Below are 20,659 nucleotides of genomic sequence, written 5' to 3'. Positions count from 1 at the left end.
TTCCGATATTTAATTGGTGAAAATTTCTGCTGATGCAGAAGTGGATGTCGGACAATCAGTCTGACAATTTAGAGACCGTGGAGGGGTCGAGAGAAGTGGTGGTGAGGTAGTGCTGGGTGTTGTCAGTGTACATGTGGAAACTGACGCTGTGTTCTCGGATGATGTCACCAAGGGCCAACATGTAGATGAGAAATAGGAGGGGGCCAAGGATAGATCCTTGGGGACACCAGAGGTAACGATGCGGGAGTGGGAAGAGAAGCCATTGCAGATGATTCTCTGTCTATGATTAGATAGATAAGATTGGAACCAGACAAGTGCAGTCCCACCCAGCTGGTCGACGGTGGAGAGGCATTGAAGAAGGATGGAGTGGTCAACTGTGTCAAAGGCTGGAGAAAGGTCAAGAAGGATGAGGAGGGATAGTTTAAGAACATTAGAACATAAGAAATAGGAGCAGGAGTCAGCCATTTGGCCCCTCGAGCCTGCGCCGCCATTGAATAAGATCATGGCTGATCATCTACCTCATCTCCACTTTCCTGCACTATCCCTTGATTCCCTTAATATTCAAAAATCTATCGCTCTCTGTCTTGAATATACTCAACGACTGAGCCTCCACAGCCCTCTGTGGTAGAGAATTCCAAAGATTCACAGCCCTCTGTGTGAAGAAATTTCTCCTCATCTCAGTCCTAAATAGCCGACCCCTTATTCTGAGACTGTGACCCCTGGTTCTAGACTCCCCAGCCAGGGGGAAACACACTCCCTGCATCTACCCTGTCAAGCCCTGTAAGAATTTACCCTTGTCGCAGTCACAAATGACATCATTTGACGAGAGCCCTTTCGGTACTGTGGCAGGGGCGGTAATCTGATTGGAGGGTTTCAAACATGGATTTGCGGGAAAGATGGAACAATGACGATATTTCACGGTATAGCAGTGGCTACACTTGAAAACGTGCGTAATTAGCTATAAATCACTTTGGGGCCTTCTGACCCTGTGAAAGGCGTTAAATAAATAGCATTTCGATCTTAAGTTTGGCAAAATGTTACAGTCTGTATTTGGTCCTAAAACCCACGGGGGGAATGATTCGGTGGCGCACCCTTTGGGCCATAAATCCAGCAGGAGGCGGGGCGCTACTGGAGGTGCTCCCCCTCCTTCCTGGGGCGCTACAAGTGAATATGGCGGTGCTACGTGCAACAGCGCCACGCGGGTCGGCACGGAGCGCCGCGGTACGGCAGGCCTCGCTCCCCTGATTAAAGAGGAGCGCCGGGCTGAGCGAATCGCGGCCCGGCACCCTGAATAAAAATGGGGAAGGGGGGGCAGGTGCAGGCAGGCGGCCCAAAAAAAAATGGCCGCCCGACACCTGACCTTTAACCTGCGCCCCCGCCGCCGATGCAACAACGCCACCCTGACCCTGTCGGACTTATCGTCCGCCGATAGGTCATGGGGGGGGCGCAGCCAAAGTTTGCGGCCGGGGCGCTAACGGGAGGCACAAAGCAACCCGATTTTTCCCCCCATGGTGTTCCTACATAACCACACCTTTGTTTTCCCTGTGTGGGTTGTTTTAGCTGCCGTGCTTGTTGAGCTACGGATATGGTTTTGGGCCATGCCTCGATTGCTAAGAAACGGGGACAACAAAGTGCAACTACTTTCAGTTTCAGCGAAGGAAGTTGCAAATCGGCGCTGCTGCAGAACTCTTGATTGATCCACGTTACAGCAAGAATCAACAATCTGTGAGGACCACGGGATCTCCAATTATGCGTAGTTTTAATTGAAAGACGACCTGGTTCAATACTTTCAGTTTATCCGTCTCTGGTAGGTGGAATCCACTCAAATATCCATATTGGGGAAAGGGATGTACGGGAGTGGGCGAGACACATTTTGGGTCAGTATAACCCTTCAGGATCTTATATGTTTCAATCAAGTTGCCTCTTACTCTTCTAATCTCCAGCGGATACAAGCCTAGCCTGTCCAACCTTTCCTCATAAGACAACCCGCCCATTCCAGGTATTAGTCTAGTAAACCTTCTCTGAACTGCTTCCAACGCATTTACATCCTTCCTTAAATAAGGAGATCAATACTGTACACAGTACTCCAGATGTGGTCTCCCCAATGCCCTGTGTAACTGAAGCATAACCTCCCTACTTTTGTATTCAATTCCCCTCGCAATAAACAATAACATTCTATTAGCTTTCTTAATTACTTGCTGTACCTGCATGGTAACTTTTTGCGATTCATGCACTAGGACACCCAGATCTCTCTGCATCTCAGAGCTCTGCAATCTCTCACCATTTAGATAATATGCTTTTTTACTTTTCCTGCCGAAATGGACAACTTCACATTTTCCCACATTATACTCCATTTGCCAGATCTTTGCCCACTCACTTAACCTATCTATATCCCTTTGTATCCTCCTTATGTCCTCTTCACAATTTACTTTCATCAATTCAGTCTTAAATGGCCTACCTCTTATCCTGAGTCTATGCCCCCTAGTTCTAGACACTCCAGCCAGGGGGAAACAGCCTCTCAGCATCGACCCTGTCAATCCCCTTCAGAATCTTGTATGTTTCAATGAGATCACCTCTCATTCTTCTAAACTCCAGAGAGTATCGGCCCATTCTACACTAAATTATACTCATTGAAACTTATAAAATTCTAACAGGACTAGACAGACTTGATGCAGGAAGGATGTTCCCGATGGTCAGGGAGTCCAGAACCAGGGGTCACAGTCTAAGGATAAGGGGTAAGCCATTTAGGACAGAAATGAGGAGGAATTTCTTCACCCAGAGAGTGGTGAACCTGTGGAATTCTCTACCACAGAAGGCAGTGGAGTCCAATTCATTAAATATATTCAAGAAGGAGTTAGATATATTTCTTAAGGCTAAAGGATCAAGGGATATGGAGAGAAGGCAGGGACAGGGTACTGAATTTGGATGATCAGCCATGATCTCATTGAATGGTGGAGCAGGCTCGAGGGGCCGAATGGCCTACTCCTGCTCCTATCTTCTATGTTTCTATGTTTCTAAACTCTCATCATAGGACAGCCCTCTCATCCCAGGGATCAATCCAGTGAACCTTCGTTGCACCGCCTCCAAGGCAAGAATATCCTTCCTCAGGTAAGGAGGCGCAAACTGTGCACTGTGCACCTGGAACACCACCTCTCCCTTGCTCAATCCCTCCTCATTCCAGCTTGAGTTCCGGAACAGCACCTCTCTTTCTACCCCCCAGCTCTCCATTTCCTCTTAAGACCATACCTGTAAGGAAAGGGTTAATCAGACTGCCCTGCAATACACTAATAATAAGCTTGAATAAAGGAGACTATGAAGGTATGAGAGCGGAATTGAGTAGAGTGGATTGGGAAAATAGATTAAAGGGTAAGACGGTACATGATCAGTGGTGTACATTTAAGGAGTTATTTTACAACTTCCAAAAAATATATATTCCACTGAGGAAAAAAGGGTGTAAAAGAAAAGATAGCCATCCGTGGCTAAGTAAAGTAATTAAGGATAGTATCCGACTAAAAACAAGGGCATATAAGGTAGCCAAGTCTAGTGGGAGGATAGAAGATAGGGAAGTCTTTAAAAGACAGCAAAAAATAACTAAAAGATTGATTAAGAAAGGGAAGATAGATTATGAAAATGAATTAGCAAAAAATATAAAAACAGATAGCAAAAGTTTCTATAGTTATATAAAAAGAAAAAGGGTGGCTAAAGTAAATGTCGGTCCCTTAGAGGATGAGACCGGGAAATTAATGGTGGGAAACATGGCGATGGCAAAAACGCTGAACAAATATTTTGTATCAGTCTTTACGGTAGAGGACACTAAGAATATCCCAACACTGGACAAACAGGGGGCTCTAGGGGGAGAGGAGCTAAATACGATTAAAATCGCTAAGGAAGTGGTACTTGGTAAAATAATGGGACTCAAGGCAAATAAATCCCCTGGACCTGATGGCTTACATCCTAGGGTCTTGAGGGAAGTGGCGGTAGGGATTATGGATGCATTGGTAATAATTTTCCAAAACTCCCTGGACTCAGGAAAGGTCCCGGCAGATTGGAAAACTGCTAATGTAACACCCTCATTTAAAAAGGGTAGTAGGCAGAAGGCTGGAAACTATAGACCTGTTAGCCTAACATCTGTGGTTGGTAAAATGTTAGAGTCCATTATTAAGACAGTAACGGGACGTTTGGATAAACATAATTTAATAACTCAGCATGGTTTCATGAAGGGGAAGTCATGTTTGACAAACTTGCTTGAGTTCTTTGAGGAAGCAACATACAGGGTGGAGAAAGGAGAACCAGTGGACGTAGTGTATTTAGACTTCCAAAAGGCATTTGACAAGGTGCCACACAAAAGTTTATTGCTCAAGATAAAAAATCACGGGATTGGGGGTAACATTCTGGCGTGGGTGGAGGATTGGCTCTCTAACAGAAGGCAGAGAGTTGGGATAAATGGTTCATTCTCAGACTGGCAATCAGTAACTAGTGGTGTTCCGCAGGGGTCAGTGCTGAGTCCCCAACTCTCTACAATCTATATTAACGATTTGGAGGAGGGGACCGAGTGTAACATATCAAAGTTTGCAGATGATACAAAGATGGGAGGGAAAGTAGTTAGTGAGGAGGACATAAAAACCTGCAAAGTGACATAGACAGGCTAAGTAAGTGGGCAGAGATTTGGCAGATGGAATACAATACTGGAAAGTGTGAGGTTATGTGCTTTGGCAGGAAAAATCATAGAGCAAGTTATTATCTTAATGGCAAGAAACTGGAAAGTACTGTAGTACAAAGGGATCTGGGGGTCCTGGTGCACGAAACTCAAAAAGTTAGTATGCAGGTGCAGCAAGTGATCAAGAAGGCCAATGGAATGTTGGCTTTTATTGCTAGGGGGATAGAATATAAAAACAGGGAGGTATTGCTGCAGTTATACAAGGTATTGGTGAGACCGCACCTGGAATACTGCGTACAGTTTTGGTGTCCATACTTAAGAAAAGACATACTTACTCTCGAGTCAGTACAAAGAAGGTTCACTCAGTTAATCCCGGGGATGAGGGAGTGGTCATATGAGGAGAGGTTGAGTAGATTGGGACTCTACTCATTGGAGTTCAGAAGAATCAGAGGCGATCTTATTGAAACATATAAGATTGTGAAAGGGCTTGATCGGGTGGATGCGGTGAGGATGTTCCCAATGATGGGTGAAACTAGAACTAGGGGGCATAATCTTAAAATAAGGGGCTGCTCTTTCAAAACTGAGATGAGGAGAAACTTCTTCACTCAGAGGGTGGTAGTTTTGTGGAATTTGCTGCCCCAGAAAGCTGTGGAAGCTACATCATTAAATACATTGAAAACAGAAATGGATAGTTTCCTAGAAGTAAAGGGAATTAAGGGTTACAGGGAGCGGGCAGAAAATTGGACATGAGTCTAGGTTCGGAATGGTCATGGCCCTGTGGGTAGTGGAGTGGGCCCAGGGGCCGTGTAGCCTGGTTCTGCTCCTACTGTGTTCTAATTCTGTGTTAGATTTCAGGAGATGGTTTTATTCCTGTTCCTGGCTGGGGTGGAGATCGCCTTTACAGAAGGTAAGTACTGTAGAAAATATAGGGACAGAGTGATCTCCTGGAAGAATTTCGATCGCCTTGATGGGTCGGAGAGGAATTTCCCAGATTTTTTCTCCCAAATTGGCCATTGGGTTTTTTATCTGGTTTTTCGCCTCTCCCGGGAGATCACATGGGTTCGGGTAGGATGGAGAGTGATAGAAGATTTGAGGTTAGGATCAGATCGGCCATGACCTTATTGAATGGTGGAGCAGGCTCGAGGGGCCGATTGGCCAACTCCTGCTCCTATTTCTTATGTTCTTATGTTCTTATTATAGACCACTGGTGAAGTTTCTATATGTTGTGGTAACATTAACCATTACGAGTTAGGATAGCCCCTCCCCCCACCAAAACAAATGGGGAAACTACCGAATTAGAATTGCTTCTGACATATTCTTTCGATGTAATGTGATTTGTCAAGTCATGATGAGAGGGACGGTGAGGGGAATAATTTCCAGACACAGGTCTGTGTTGTTGTACCAAGGGCATTTATTAATGTCTAGGCTCTATGTTGATGGCGTGCCACCGTGTGTATTGGATTCCTGGCCTCTGACATGTGTTGTATCCTGGTAACGGCAAAAACTTCAATCAACATAACTAAGAGAGAAAACAAAACAGACTGGGCCAACCAGTTCCTCAAACAGATTGGTGCTGGTTTAATCTCATATTTAAAAAAGAAACAAGTAAAATACATCACAAGATAGTCACGGATAAACAAGGCCATTTGGCCCATCTTAATTCGCTAATCTAGACACATAGAAATATCGAAACATAGAAGATAGGGGCAGGAGTAGGCCATTCGGCCCCTCGAGCCTGCTCCGCCATTCAATGAGATCATGGCTGATCATCCAAATTCAGTACCCTGTCCCTGCCTTCTCCCCATATCCCTTGATCCCTTTAGCCTTAAGAAATATACGTAACCCCTTCTTGAATATATTTAATGAATTGGCCCCAATTGCCTTCTGTGGTAGAGAATTCCACAGGTTCACCACTCTCTGGGTGAAGAAATTCCTCCTCATCTCTGTCCTAAATGGCTTACCCCTTATCCTTAGACTGTGACCCCTGGTTCTGGACTCCCCGCGCCATCGGGAACATCCTTCCTGCATCAAGTCTGTCTAGTCCTGTTAGAATTTTATAAGTTTAAATGAGATCCCCTCTCATTCTTCTAAACTCCAGCGAGTATAAGCCCAATCGACCCAATCTCTCCTTATACGTCATTCCTGTCATCCCAGGTATCAGTCTGGTGAATCGTCGCTGCACTCCCTCCATGGCAAGAACATCCTTCCGCAGATAAGGCGACCAAAACTGCACACAATACTCAAGACGTAGTCTCACCAAGACCCTGTACAACTGCAGCATGACACCCTTGTTCCTGTACTCGAACCCTCTCGCTACGAAGGCCAACATACCATTTGCCTTCTTAATTGCCTGCTGCACCTGCATGCTTACCTTCAGCGACTGGTGCACAAGGACACCCAGGTCTCGTTGCACTTCCCCTTCTCCCAATCTATTGCCGTTCAGATAATAATCTGCCTTCCTGTTTTTGCCACCAAAGTGGATAACCTCGCATTTATCCACATTATACTGCATCTGCCATGCATCTGCCCAATCACCCAACCTGTCCAAATCATACTGGAGTTTCTCGGCATCCTCCTCACAGCACACACGCCCACCCAGCTTTGTGTCATCTGCAAGCTTGGAGATATTACATCTAGTTCCCTCGTCTAGATCATTAATATATATTGTGAATAGCTGGGGTCCTAGGACCGATCCCTGTGGTACCCCACTAGTCACGACCCGCCACTTGGAAAAAGGCCCGTTTATTCCAACTCTTTGCTTCCTGTCTGCCAACCAGTTCTCTATCCAATTCAGTACCTTACCCCCAATCCCATGTGCTTAAACTTTACACGCTAATCTTTTATGCGGGACCTTATCGAAAGCCTTCTGAAAGTCCAAATACACCACATCCACTGGTTCTCCCTTTTCTATTTTACCAGTTACATCCTCAAAAAATTCCAGTAGATTAGTCAAGCATTCTAATGCCCCATTCTAACAACAACAACTTGTATTTATATAGCACCTTCAACATAGCAAAACGTCCCTAGGTGTGGCACAGGCCTATTATAAGACAGAAAAATTGATACCAAGCCACATAAGGGGAAATTAGGGCAGATTCTGCGGCGAGTGTCTCACCTCCTGACTCCCCAAAGCCTTTCCACCATCTACAAGGCACAAGTCAGGAGTGTGATGGAATACTCTCCACTTGCCTGGATGAGTGCAGCTCCAACAACACCCAAGAAGCTCGACACCATCCAGGACAAAGCAGCCCGCTTGATTGGCACCCCATCCACCACCTTAATATATACTCCCTCCACCACCGGCGCACCGTGGCTGCAGTGTGTACCATCTACAAGATGCACTGCTGCAACTCGCCAAGGCTTCTTCGGCAGCACCTCCCAAACCTGTGACCTCTTCCACCTAGAAGGATGAGGGCAGCAGGCGCATGGGAACACCACCACCTCCAAGTTCCCCTCCAAGTCACACACCATCCTGACTTGGAAATATATCACTGATCCTTCATCGTCGCTGGGTCAAAATCCTAGAACTCCCTCCCTAACAGCACTGTGGGAGTACCTTCACCACACGGACTGCAGCCGTTCAAGAAGGCGGCTCACCACCACCTTCTCAAGAGCAATTAGGGATGGGCAATAAATGCCTGCCTTGCCAGCGATGCCCACATCCCATAAACGGAAAAAAAGACCTCACTCCATCATTTCCGAGCTGTCTTTTCTGTTTCTATCACTTCTCACTGTCGGAGGGGTAGTACTGAGGGAGCGCCGCACTGTCGGAGGGGTAGTACTGAGGGAGTGCTGCACTGTCAGAGGGGCAGTTCATAGGGAGCGCCGCACTGTCGGAGGGGTAGTACTGAGGGAGTGCCGCACTGTCGGAGGTGTAGTACTGGGGGAGCGCCGCACTGTCAGAGGGGCAGTACTGAGGGAGCACTGCACTGTCGGAGGTGTAGTACTGAGAAGCGCCGCACTGTCGGAGGGGTAGTACTGAGGGAGCGCTGCACTGTCGGAGGGGTAGTACTGAGGGAGCGCCGCACTGTTGGAGGGGTAGTACTGAGGGAATGCTGCACTGTCGGAGGGGCATTACTGAGTGAGCGCCGCACTGTGGGAGGGGCAGTACTGAGGGAGCGCTGCACTGTCGGAGGGGCAGTACTGAGGGAGCGCTGCCCTGTCGTAGGGGCAGTACCGAGAGAGCACTGCACTGTTGGAGGGGCAGTACTGAGGGCGCGCCGCACTGTTGGAGGGGCAGTACTGAGAGAGCACTGCACTGTCAGAGGGGCAGTACTGAGGGCGCGCTGCACTGTTGGAGGGGCAGTACTGAGGGAGCGCCGCACTGTCGGAGGGGCAGTACTGAGGGAGCGCCGCACCGTCCGAGGGGCAGTACTGAGGGAGGGCTGCACTGTCGGAGGGGCAGTACTGAGGGCGCGCCGCACTGTTGGAGGGGTAGCACTGAGGGAGCGCCGCACTGTCGGAGGGGCAGTACTGAGGGAGCGCCGCACCATCGGAGGGGCAGTACTGAGGTAGGGCTGCACTGTCGGAAGTGCTGCCTTTCGGATGAGACGTTAAGCCTGAGGCCCCGTCTGCTCTCTCAGGTGGATGTAGAAGATCCCGTAGCGCTATTTCAAAGAACAGCAGGGGGGATTTCTCCCCGGTGTCCTGGGGCCAATATTTATCCCTCATGCAACATGTCAAAAAACAGTTTAGCTGGTCATTATCACATTGCTGTTTGTGGGAGCTTGCTGTCCGCAAACTGGCTGCCGCGTCTCCCACATTACAACAGTGACTACTCTTCAAAAAGTACTTCATTGGCTGTAAAGCGCTTTGAGACATCTGGTGGTCGTGAAAGGTGCTATAGAAATGTAAGTCTTTCTTTCCTTTCTGTAGTGTATGTGCCTTTAAGGGGAGAACTACTTTTTACAGCTCCTGTATACTGTAGCACCAGCAGTGACCACACCTGTATATAACCCTGAGTAGGGATCTGTACTGTTTAGTTTTAGAGCAACCCTCATCCAGTAAACACCTGTTGATTGTTCCTCTGCAGTCTCTGCCGATTATTTGAAGGACACACTGCCCAAAGATATCCAGATTTAACATTGGCGACGAGTCGTTTCGAACCTACCTGCAACTCTGAAGAAGAAGGACGATTCCACCAGTGCGGGCGTCGACCATCCAGGGAGAACTTGAGCATCGCAAAGGAGGCTGTAGAGAGCTGGGCTTGGTTCTCCAGCCGCGACGATCCTGCGCAGCGGACTGGCAGCAGGTAAGGCGCAGACACTTCCCGGACAGCTGTGGCGGGAGCCGACCGACGGCACAGAAAAAGGCCGAGCAGCGTCGATGGGTAAGAGAGAGGGTAAAGTGCACAGGGCACAGCCAGGGTTGAAGGCTGAGCGGCGCCGAAGAGAGAGGGGAAAACGCGCAGAGTGCGGCCGGTGTTCAAGGGCTGAGCAGCATCCGCGGGCAAAGAAAAGAAGGGAGAGCACGGGAAGACGCCATTTTGAGCCAGTGGAGAAGAAGGGAGAGCGCGGTAAGAAAGGAAAGTGCGGCAGACGCCATTTTGAGCCAGCGGAGAAGAAGGGAGAGTGCGGGAGACGCCATTTTTAGCCAGTCTAACCACACCCAGGGATGCCGAAGAGTGGCAGTGTCACAGCGTTTGACAATGAAGTCGAAGATTGGGCGACATATGTAGAGCACATAGAGGTGTACTGCAAGGCGAATGAGGTGCCAGGTGCCAGGAAAGCACTGGTATTGTTGAATTCCATGGGTGCAAAAACATACGGCTTACTGCGAAAGCTAGTAACCCCAGAGAAGCCAGTGAAAAAGGACTTTGAAAGCATAGTGGCAATCCTACAGGACCACTTAAACCCCACACCGCTGCTGATAACAGAAAGATTTAAGTTCCACAAAAGGAACCAGCATAAAGATGAAAGTAATGCCGAGTATTTAACAGAACTGCGCAAGCTATCGAAACACTGCCAGTTTGGAATGGGACTAGCAGATACTTTAAGGGACAAGTTTGTGTGTGGGCTTCAAAGTGAAGGAACCCAGGAACAGCTTCTATCAGAAAAGGATCTTACGCTGGACAAGGCTTTCAGCATGGCAGTATCACACGAAGCAGCTGCACGGGGCGCTGCAGAGATACAACGGAGTCCGCAAGAATATGGCACAAATGAAATGTCATATGGAACACGGAAGTGTTGTTGCTGCGGCAGAACAACACACGACCATAATGATTGCTGGTTTAAGGACCAAGTGTGCAGACAGCGTGGAGAAGTAGGACACATAGCAAGAGTCTGCAGGTCGGGAAAGAAAACCAGCAGCAAGAAATCTCCACAGGAGAAGCACAAAAAGGTACATAAGGTGACGGAGAGTAGTTCAGACGAACAGAAAAGTGATACAGACTCCAGAAGCAAGGAGCTGGGTTGTCTGAAACTACATAATGTAATCAAAATGGAGGATCACCAAACTATCTGGGTCACGCTCAAGATAGACGGAGTCCAAGTGAAAATGGATTTGGACACAGGATCAGCCCTAACAGTCTTAAACCGAAGGGACTACAAGCGGCTATTCTCACATATACCCTTGAGAGATACAGAGATTATCTTGAAGACGTACACGGGGCAAAAAGTCTACCCCAAAGGAAAAATAAGGGTGAACGTGATATACAACGGCAAGGAAACACCAAAAATCGACTTATATGTATTGCCAGATGGAGGACCACCACTACTAGGACGTGAATGGATCCGGAAGATACAGCTAGATTGGCATTCCATACAAGCACTGACTTTAGATGCCAAAAAGGATGACGACGTCACACCTGGACGACTGTCAAAAATGCTAACTGACGCACAAGAAGTGTTCCAGGAGGGACTCGGAACACTAAAAGGCATAACAGCGACGATCAAAATAGAGGAAAATGCAAGCCCAAAGCTTCTGAAGGCCAGACCGGTGCCTTATGCGATCCGCCCAGCCGTCGAAGCAGAGCTGGAAGGTTTGGAATGTTCTGGAGTACTGTCCAAAGTGGACTGGAGTGAGTGGGCTACAACCATCGTTCCTGTAATGAAGAGGTCGTTGAGTAATACGCCTGGGGAACCAAAGAAGATTCGCATCTGTGGGAACTTTAAGGTTACAGTGAACCCAGTCCTTCACACGGTACAATATCCGCTTCCGAGGATTGAAGATATTTTCGCCTCGCTATCTGGAGGAAAACGCTTCACTAAGATTGATCTGGCCCAGGCGTACCTGCAAATGGAGGTAGAAGAAGCCTCGAAACAGTACCTCACGATCAACACTCACAAAGGTCTCTACCAATACAACCGGCTGGTGTTCGGGGTAGCATCAGCTCCGGCTACTTGGCAAAGGGCAATGGATCAAGTCCTGCAAGGGATTCCAGGGACCCAGTGTTATTTGGACGACACCCTGGTCACGGGCGAAAATGACAGTGATCACCTCGCCAACCTGGAGCAGGTGCTCACTAGATTGAAGGAGTATGGGCTCCGAGCTAATCGCCACAAATGCGAGTTTTTCCAGAAGCAGATCTCGTATTGTGGCCATGTTATTGATAAAGAGGGGTTACATAAGTCCCCTGAAAAGATTGAGGCAGTAGTCAAGGCTCCAGCACCGGAAAATGTGTCACAACTGAGGTCGTTCCTCGGGGTGGTGAACTACTACCATAAGTTCTTGCCAAATTTGTCTACGTTACTACACCCACTGAACACCCTACTGCAAACGGGGGTACCTTGGAAGTGGAATGACGAATGTAAACGAGCTTTCCAGAAGTGCAAAGTATTGATCACATCAAAAGAGGTGTTGGCTCATTTCAACCCAGCACTCCCAATTCAGTTGGCGTGTGATGCATCACCCTATGGTATTAGAGCGGTGCTGTCGCACAAATTCCCGGACGGCTTGGAGAGGCCAATAGCCTTTGCGTCTCGGTCACTAACCTCAGCCGAGCGTAAGTACGCCCAGATTGACAGGGAGGCCCTCAGCCTAGTGTGGGGAGTGAAAAAGTACAACCACTATCTGCACGGGCAGAAGTTCACCTTGCTGACTGACCACCAACCACTTGTCTCCATCTTTAATCCAAAGAAGGGCGTTCCGGTGATGACTGCGCAACGGCTACAAAGATGGTCCCTTTTTCTAGGGGCGAACCAATATGAAATAGCGTATAAGGGCACGAAACAGCATGGAAACGCTGATGGGCTATCATGCCTGCCACTGCCTACTGCGGAGGAAGCACCAGCAGTGGACCCTGTCGAAATATTTTATTCGACTATAATTGAACGCTTGCCAGTAACTAACGCGGATATAGAGAAGGAGGCCCGAAATGACCCGACACTGTCTCGGGTATATGATTTGACGGTGAAGGGATGGCCAACACATGGCGACTCACTGTTGCCAGCATTCTCATCCAGAAGAGAACAGCTGTCAATATGCCAGGGGACCTTGATGTGTGGATCCCGAGTGGTAATTCCTCCAAAGTTAAGGGAGAGAGTGCTCAATGAGCTTCACAAAGGCCATCTGGGAGGGGTGAAAATGAAAACCCTTGCTAGGGCTTATGTGTGGTGGCCGGGGATTGATCAGCAAATCGAGGACCTGACAAAGAGCTGCTCAGGATGCCAGAAGGTCCAAAATGCACCACCACATGCCCCTCTACACCCATGGGAGTGGCCCTCCTCTCCATGGCAACGGGTGCATATTGATTTTGCTGGTCCATTCATGGACTCAATGTTCTTAATAGCTGTGGATGCGCACTCAAAATGGCCTGAGGTGATCAAAATGTCCTCCACCACCACGGAGCAAACGATTGCAGTCCTACGGACCATATTTGCCAGGAACGGCTTGCCAGAGCAGATTTGCTCTGATAACGGACCACAGTTTGTGTCCGAAGAGTTTCGGAAATTTACGAGAAGGAATGGGGTAAGGCATTACACATCTGCCCCGTATCATCCAGCCACAAATGGATTGGCTGAGAGGTTCGTACAAACCTTTAAAAAGGCCGTAAGGGCCATGTGCGATGACAACATTCCACTGCAGCATAAGGTGGACAATTTCCTGTTAGCCTACAGAAATGCGACACATGCAGTTACCAACCAGACCCCGGCCATGATGTTCTTTAACCGAAGGTTGAGATCTCGTCTGGATTTGCTCAGACCAAATGTACAAAGAAATGTTGAGAATAAGCAATTCCAGCACATCAATGAGAAGCCGACAAGGAGCTTCAATGTAGGGCAACCAGCCTTGGCCCGCGACTACCGAACAGAGAAATGGCAACCAGGAACGATATGCACACGGCAGGGGCCACTAATGTACACAGTGAATGTTGGGGAGAACATTGTGAGACGCCATGTCGACCAGACCCTAGCGTCACAGGAATGAATCAACCCCATGTCTCGCATACCTGGTAATTAACCCGACATACAGGTAGCATCTACCCCACAAACAGTAGCATCGGAAGCTGATGAACCAACCGATGACAGGGGGCCAGAATTGCCTCCGCACCAAGAGTAAGACACTCAGGAAAGGCGCTATCCAGAAAGGATCAGGAAGCCGCCCCAAAGACTGAATTTATAAATGGGCTATTTTCAGTTAATGTTGCATGTTAATTGTTAATTGTTAAATGAATGTTATGGTACTGTTAATCTAAAAGGGGAGGAATTGTAGTGTATGTGCCTTTAAGGGGAGAACTACTTTTTACAGCTCCTGTATACTGTAGTACCGGCAGTGACCACACCTGTATATACCCCTGAGTAAGGATCTGTACTGTTTAGTTTTATAGCAACCCTCATCCAGTAAACACCTGTTGATTGTTCCTCTGCAGTCTCTGTCGATCATTTGAAGGACACACTACCTAAAGATTCATGGATTCAACACTTTCTATCTATACTATTCACTTCAACCACTCCCTGTGGTAGCGAGTTCCACATTCTCACCACTCTCTGGGTGAAGAAGTTTCTCCTGAATTCCCTATTGGATTTATTAGTGACTGTCGTATAAGGGCAGCACGGTGGCATAGTGGTTAGCACTGTTGCCTCACAGCGCCAGGGACCCGGGTTCGAATCCGGCCTCGGGTGACTGTCTGTGTGGAGTTTGCCCATTCTCCCCGTGTTTGCGTGGGTTTTCTCCGGGTGCTCCGGTTTCCTCCCACAGTCCAAAGATGTGCGGGTTAGGTTGATTGGCCATGATAAATTGACCCTTAGTGTTAGGGGGGATTAAATACGTGGGGTTACGGGGATAGGGTGGGATATGTGTTGGTGTAGGGGTTACGGGGATCGGGTGGGATATGTGTTGGTGTAGGGGTTACGGGGATCGGGTGGGATATGTGTCGGTGCAGGCTCGATGGGCCGAAATGGCCTCTATCTGCACTGTGGGGTTTCTGTGATCCTGTGATTAACGCCCCCTGTTTTTAGTCTCCCCCCGCCAACACGTGGGAAGTTTTTCTCTACGGCTCCACTGTCAAACCCTATAATTACCTTAAAGTTCTATATCAGGAAAGCAGCCTTTCGAGAACAGAGCCCCTCAGACAGGTCCAACAATCAGACTGATTCCTGGGATGGCAGGATTGACGTATGAAGAGAGATTGGGTCGATTGGGCTTATACTCGCTGGAGTTTAGAAGAATGAGAGGGGATCTCATTGTAACTTATAAAATTCTAACAGGACTAGATGGACTAGATGCAGGAAGGATGTTCCCGATGGTCGGGGAGTCCAGAACCAGGGGTCACAGTATAAAGATAAGGGGTCAGGCATTTAGGATTGAGATAAGGAGGAATTTCTTCACCCAGAGAGTGGTGAACCTGTGGAATTCTCTGCCACACAGGGCTGTAGAGGCCAGTTCATTAAATATGTTCAAGAAGGAGTTAGATATATTTCTAAGGCTAAAGGGATCAAGGGATATGGGGAGAAGGCAGGGACAGGGTACTGAATTTGGATGATCAGCCATGATCTCATTAAATGGCGGAGCGGGCTCGAGGGGCCGAATGGCCTACTCCTGCTCCTATCTTCTAGGTAACAAGCAATTAGCAATTAGGAAAGCAAAAGTTAGCCTTTATTACAAAGGGATTGGAGTATAAGAGTAAAGAAATCTTACTACAATTATATGGGGCCCTGGTGAGACCACACCTGGAGTATTGTGGACAGTTTTGGTCTCCTTACCTAAGGAAGGATATACTTGCCATAGAGGGAGTGCAGCGAAGGTTCACCAGACTGGTTCCTGGAGTGAGGAGATTGTCCTATGAGGAGAGATTGAGTAGACTAGGTCTGTATTACCTAGAATAAGAAGGTGATCTCATTGAAACATATGAAAGAGCCTCGCGTCTCCGTCCAATCGCTGGGATAAATAGCATTATTCCCTGGTGAATTTATTGAATTTGAGCTCATTTATCCCGCCTGGGGTTTACATCTAACTTAGAACAGAATTATTGATTTTACTTGGGATCATTTTCTGAAGCAAAATTCTCCTAAACCGCTCCGCCTCTCGACCTCACTCTCTCCACCTTTGAGGGGTTCCTTAAAACCCAGCTCTGTGACCAATCTGTCCTAATATCTCCTCATGTGGCTCGGTGTCAAATTGTATTTGGTAATCGCTCCCGTGAAGCGCCTTGGGATATCTTGCCACGTTAAAGGCGCTATGCAAATGTAAGTTATTAATTTCACAAGACTTCTGAGTTATTTCAGCAGGTCTGTTAAAAGTTCATATACGAATATCTCCAGAGCTGTACCTAAATATCCTCAGCCGGTATCAGAGAATAAAGGCGAGAAGAGATGGTTTGACTGTTAAAGCTTTGGTTCGGAGAGGATCTCTCTATAGTGGCTGCGATTGATTGGGACTATTTGAGTAGATTTGATTAGAGCAGTTATGCTGAACCTTTATAAATCCACAACTGGAGTATTGTGTCCAGTTCTGGTCACCACACTTTAGGAAGGATGTGAAGGCCCTTGAGAGGGAGCAGAGGAGATTTACAAGAATGGTTTCGGGGATGGGGGAATATTAGCTACAAGGACAGGTTGGAGAAGCTGGATTTGTTTTCATTAGAACAAAGGAGGTTGAGGGGTGATTTGATAGAGGTGTACAAGATTATGGCGGGTTTGGATAGGCTAGACGGGGAAAGGCTGTTCCCACTAGTTGATGGTACAAGGACTAGGGGACACAGATCTAAGGTTTTGGGCAAAAGATACAGGGGGGTCATGAGGAAAAACTTTTTTACGCAGCGAGTGGTGAGGACCTGGAACTCGCTGCCGATGGAAGTGGTGGAAGCGGAGACACTCAGGGGGAAAACTTCAGTTGTTTGCGCCTCCCGTTAGCGCCTTAAGAGGGCGCTAATGGGGCGCAAAGCAACTAGCGCCCGGGCACGGCGATGTTTGTGCCTCTCGCGAAATTAACTGGACGTTTTGCAGCAGCACTAAACACTACCGCCATGATCTCCTGTGCCGGCAGATCGTGACGTCAGTCGAGTGCGCAACACCCTGGTAGCTCCCCAAACCGGATATTGAGTGGTGCCCCCTGCCTTACCGCCGGCCGCTAGCAACGACAGGTTGAGGGGAGCGTTTTGCAGTCAGGAAGGGACTGGGGGAGCACTTTTTAAAGGCAACCGCTTCCTGCCTTTTTTTGCTGGTGACATTTTTGCACCACGCATTCTGAGAGAGAGAGAGAGAGAGGCTGCACAAGATATTCAATGCTGTGTGAAGGAGTTTTGGGTACTGAGCAGCACTTTGCAGGTTCATTTTGATTTGCCCTTGTATCGATTTAGAAGAGACTGTGGGGGCTGCACTCTGAGCTCTTTCCCTGGGCCTCTCCATTGTTCTTTCCAGCAGATTTGATGTACAGGTCTCTCCAGGCCGAGATTCAAGGCTGCAATGAGCAGGATGTGGATGGAGAGCAAGATCGACCCTCCCCTTTAAGATAAAAACAGAAAATGCTGGAGAAACTCAGCAGGTCAGGCTGCATCTGTGAAGAGAGAAACAGAGTTAACGTTTCAGGTCGATGACCATTCATCAGAACTCCCCTTTAAGAACTGGCCGGCGCCAGTGTGTCTGTGTTCCATTGCTGACTGACATCACATGAGCTTCGCCAGCGCTCTGAGTTAGCGCTTCGCTCCTCGGCCTTTGCGCCTTAAGACAGATGTGTAGCGCCTGATGGAGCGCTCCAATCACCTCCAGGGACAATAGAAGCCAAGTTTGCTGTCGGAGGTGATAATTAGCGCCAGGCGCTAAACTTTGCGCACGGCCGATAATGGCGCCCCAAAAGGGGCGATACTGAATTTCTCCCCCTCAATGTTTTCAAGGGGAGACTGGATAGGCACTTGAGGGAAATAAACTTGCAGGGCTACAGGGATAGAACGGGGGAATCAAACTGACTGGATTGCTCCACAGAGAGCCGGCACGGGCTGGATGGGCCGAATGGCCTCCTTCTGTGCCGTTATGACTCTATGAGATGTGTAAATGCACAGGTTACCCGATGGCAATTTTATAATTTTTAAAAGGTAATCGATTCCAGAGAATGAATCAACTAAACAAACTGAGGCGATAGGGCTCTCCGGATTTTAAAAAAATCAAATATTTCTGGAATTTCACATGACTTTTTCTAAGCGGTGTTTCCTCACAGTTTTCTGTCACGAGCATACTTCTTCTCATTGTGTTTCAGAATACAATATGTAGATTGGTCAATGGCCAGCTCGATTGGCGAATACTCTGAAGCATCGCGTCGCATTAATAAGACCGTCGTGAGTGTTGTCCTTTCGTTGTGGATGCAGTGATGGGCTTCTTCCTTCGAGGATGTACTTTCGGTTCCGAGCGAAAAACACCGATCAGGCACTGGCTCATCTGGTCTCTCCTGGTGCTTCTACTTTCTGAAAGTAAGTCTCTAGTAGCTGATGGAATTCAATCCGGAGAAGTGTGAGGCAATGCATTTGGGGAGGGCCAAAAAGGAAAGGGAATACACATTGGCCCAGAAATTCGGGTCGGGGGCTTCCCGCGGGTGTAAGCCTCCGGCCTGCACTTACTTAGCACACCGGCCGTTGTGCTGTGGGCCCGCGTGGGATTCCGATCCTGGGCCTCCTCCAACTGCCGGCGCGCAGTGCTTGTGTATCCCAGGGGCGCAGTTAGTTCGATGCATCCCCTGGGATCACGTGGGCCATGGAGAGCCAATCGGAGCAGGGAATCTCCATTCATAAGTTTGACAGGAAGAGCTGTCAAATCTATGAATACAATTCAGCCCCAAAACTTCAAATACATTTTTAAAAAATCACATTTTTAAAACAATTATAAATTACATAAAATAACTATTTTAAACAATAATTTAAATTTTAGAAAAAAATAATTACAGTTTCTAATGGGGCTAAAAATAAACTTACCTTTCTTTAAATTTTACTTAATTCACCACTTACCTTGTTAAAAGCAGGCCTTGCGACTGCTTTTTACAAGCGTAGCTCCTGGAGACTTACCCTCCCGGAGAAACCTGCAAAAAAAACAGAAGTTCCAGCCGCACACGCTGCCTCTCCGGCGCACGCGTTCGACCTGTGAACTCCTTCCTTCAAGGGAATGGAAGTTCCGGTTTCCCACGCATGCGCAGTGCATGCACGAAACTGGCACTTTTGTTGGGCCTACGTGTGAGTACCCAGCGCGTACTCCCCCGTGGGGACCCGAAGTTATATAAATGGTAGGACACTGAATAGTGTAGAGGAACAAAGGGACCTTATAGTGCATGTCCACAGATCCCTGAAGGTAGCAGGCCAGGTAGATAAGGTAGTTAAGAAGGCATATGGGATACTTTATTAGCCGTGGCATAGAATACAAGAGCAGGGGGTTATGCTTCAACTGTATAAAACACTAGTTAGGCCTCAGCTACAGTACTGCGTGCAGTTATGGTCACCACATTACAGGAAAGGTGCGATTGCACTAGCGAGGGTACAGAGGAGATTTACAAGGATGTTGCTGGGAGTAGAGAATTTTAGCTATGAGGAAAGACTGGATAGGTTGGGTCTGTTTTCCTTGGAACAGAGGAGGCTGAGGAGAGACGTTATTGAGGTGTATAAAATTATGAAGGGCCTAGATAAAGTGGAGAGAAAGGACCTATTTCCCTTTGCAGAGGGGTCAGAAATAAGGGGACACAGATTTAAAGTAATTGGTGGAAGGTTTAGAGGGGATTTGAGGGGAAATTTCTTCACCCTGAGTGTTGTGGGGGTCTGGAACTCACTGCCTGAAAGGGTGGTAGAGGCAGGAACCCGAACCACATTTAAAAAGTACTTGGATGTGCACTTGGGATGCTCTAACCTGCAGGGCTACGGACCAAGAGCTGGGAAGTGGGATTCGGCTGGATAGCTCTTTGTTGGCCAGCGCGGACACGATGGGCCGAAATGGCCTCCTTCCGTGCTGTAGCTTTCAATGATTCTATGATCCATTGTATTATTTGAAATCTTGGCACCAGAATCGGGAGATGTTGGCGGCGAGCTGCTGTCCAAATTGGGCACCTTTTCGTTTTGCAAATAATTTTGTAAAGACCGCTTACGGAAATCATTTTTAAAGGGAGACGGCAGGAGGTGTTAGATAGATGGGTACATGGCCGAGTGATTGAGCTACTGGACTAACAACTTAAACAGGTGTTGTAGTTCAAATCCTACCAAGTTTTCAAATGGAAGCCAATATACTGAGACTGGCGCAGACCATGATTTGGCTTGTGCTTATTCGAGCTTGGAGAGTTGAAGGGGTAGATAGATTTAAAGTAATCGGTCGAAGGGTTAGAGGGGAGTTGAGGAGAACTTTTTTCACCCAGAGGGTGGTGGGGGTCTGGAACTCACTGCCTGAAAGGGTGGTAGAGGCAGAAACCCTCATCACATTTAAAAAGTACTTGGCTATGCAATTGAATTGCCGTAACCGACAGGGCTACGGACCAAGTGCTGGAAAGTGGAATGAGGCCGGATAGCTCTTTGTCAGCTGGCATGGACACGATGGGCCGAATGGCCTCCTTCTGTGCCGTAAAACTCTATGGGGGAAAAATTCAGTTGGTTTGCGCCTCCCG

General features: G+C 48.0%; 1 protein-coding gene across 1 annotated transcript in view; it reads left to right on the top strand.

Annotated features, from left to right (window-relative positions):
* Positions 1 to 1,653: 1,653 nt before the first annotated feature.
* Positions 1,654 to 20,659, top strand: part of LOC147109954 (cell adhesion molecule CEACAM21-like) — a 54,109-nt gene continuing 35,103 nt past the window's right edge. The window contains exons 1-2 of the mRNA XM_086002439.1: positions 1,654 to 1,807; positions 18,287 to 18,497. Coding sequence (XP_085858565.1) covers positions 18,398 to 18,497 — 100 coding nt within the window. The 5' untranslated portion in view covers positions 1,654 to 1,807; positions 18,287 to 18,397. The remainder of the gene's footprint in view (positions 1,808 to 18,286; positions 18,498 to 20,659) is intronic.

Source organism: Somniosus microcephalus, chromosome 12 (assembly GCF_052327205.1).
Source record: "Somniosus microcephalus isolate GS21.2 chromosome 12, FLI_Smic_1.0, whole genome shotgun sequence".
NCBI classification, from domain to species: domain Eukaryota; kingdom Metazoa; phylum Chordata; class Chondrichthyes; order Squaliformes; family Somniosidae; genus Somniosus; species Somniosus microcephalus.
This window is presented reverse-complemented; position numbering and strand designations above follow the sequence as displayed.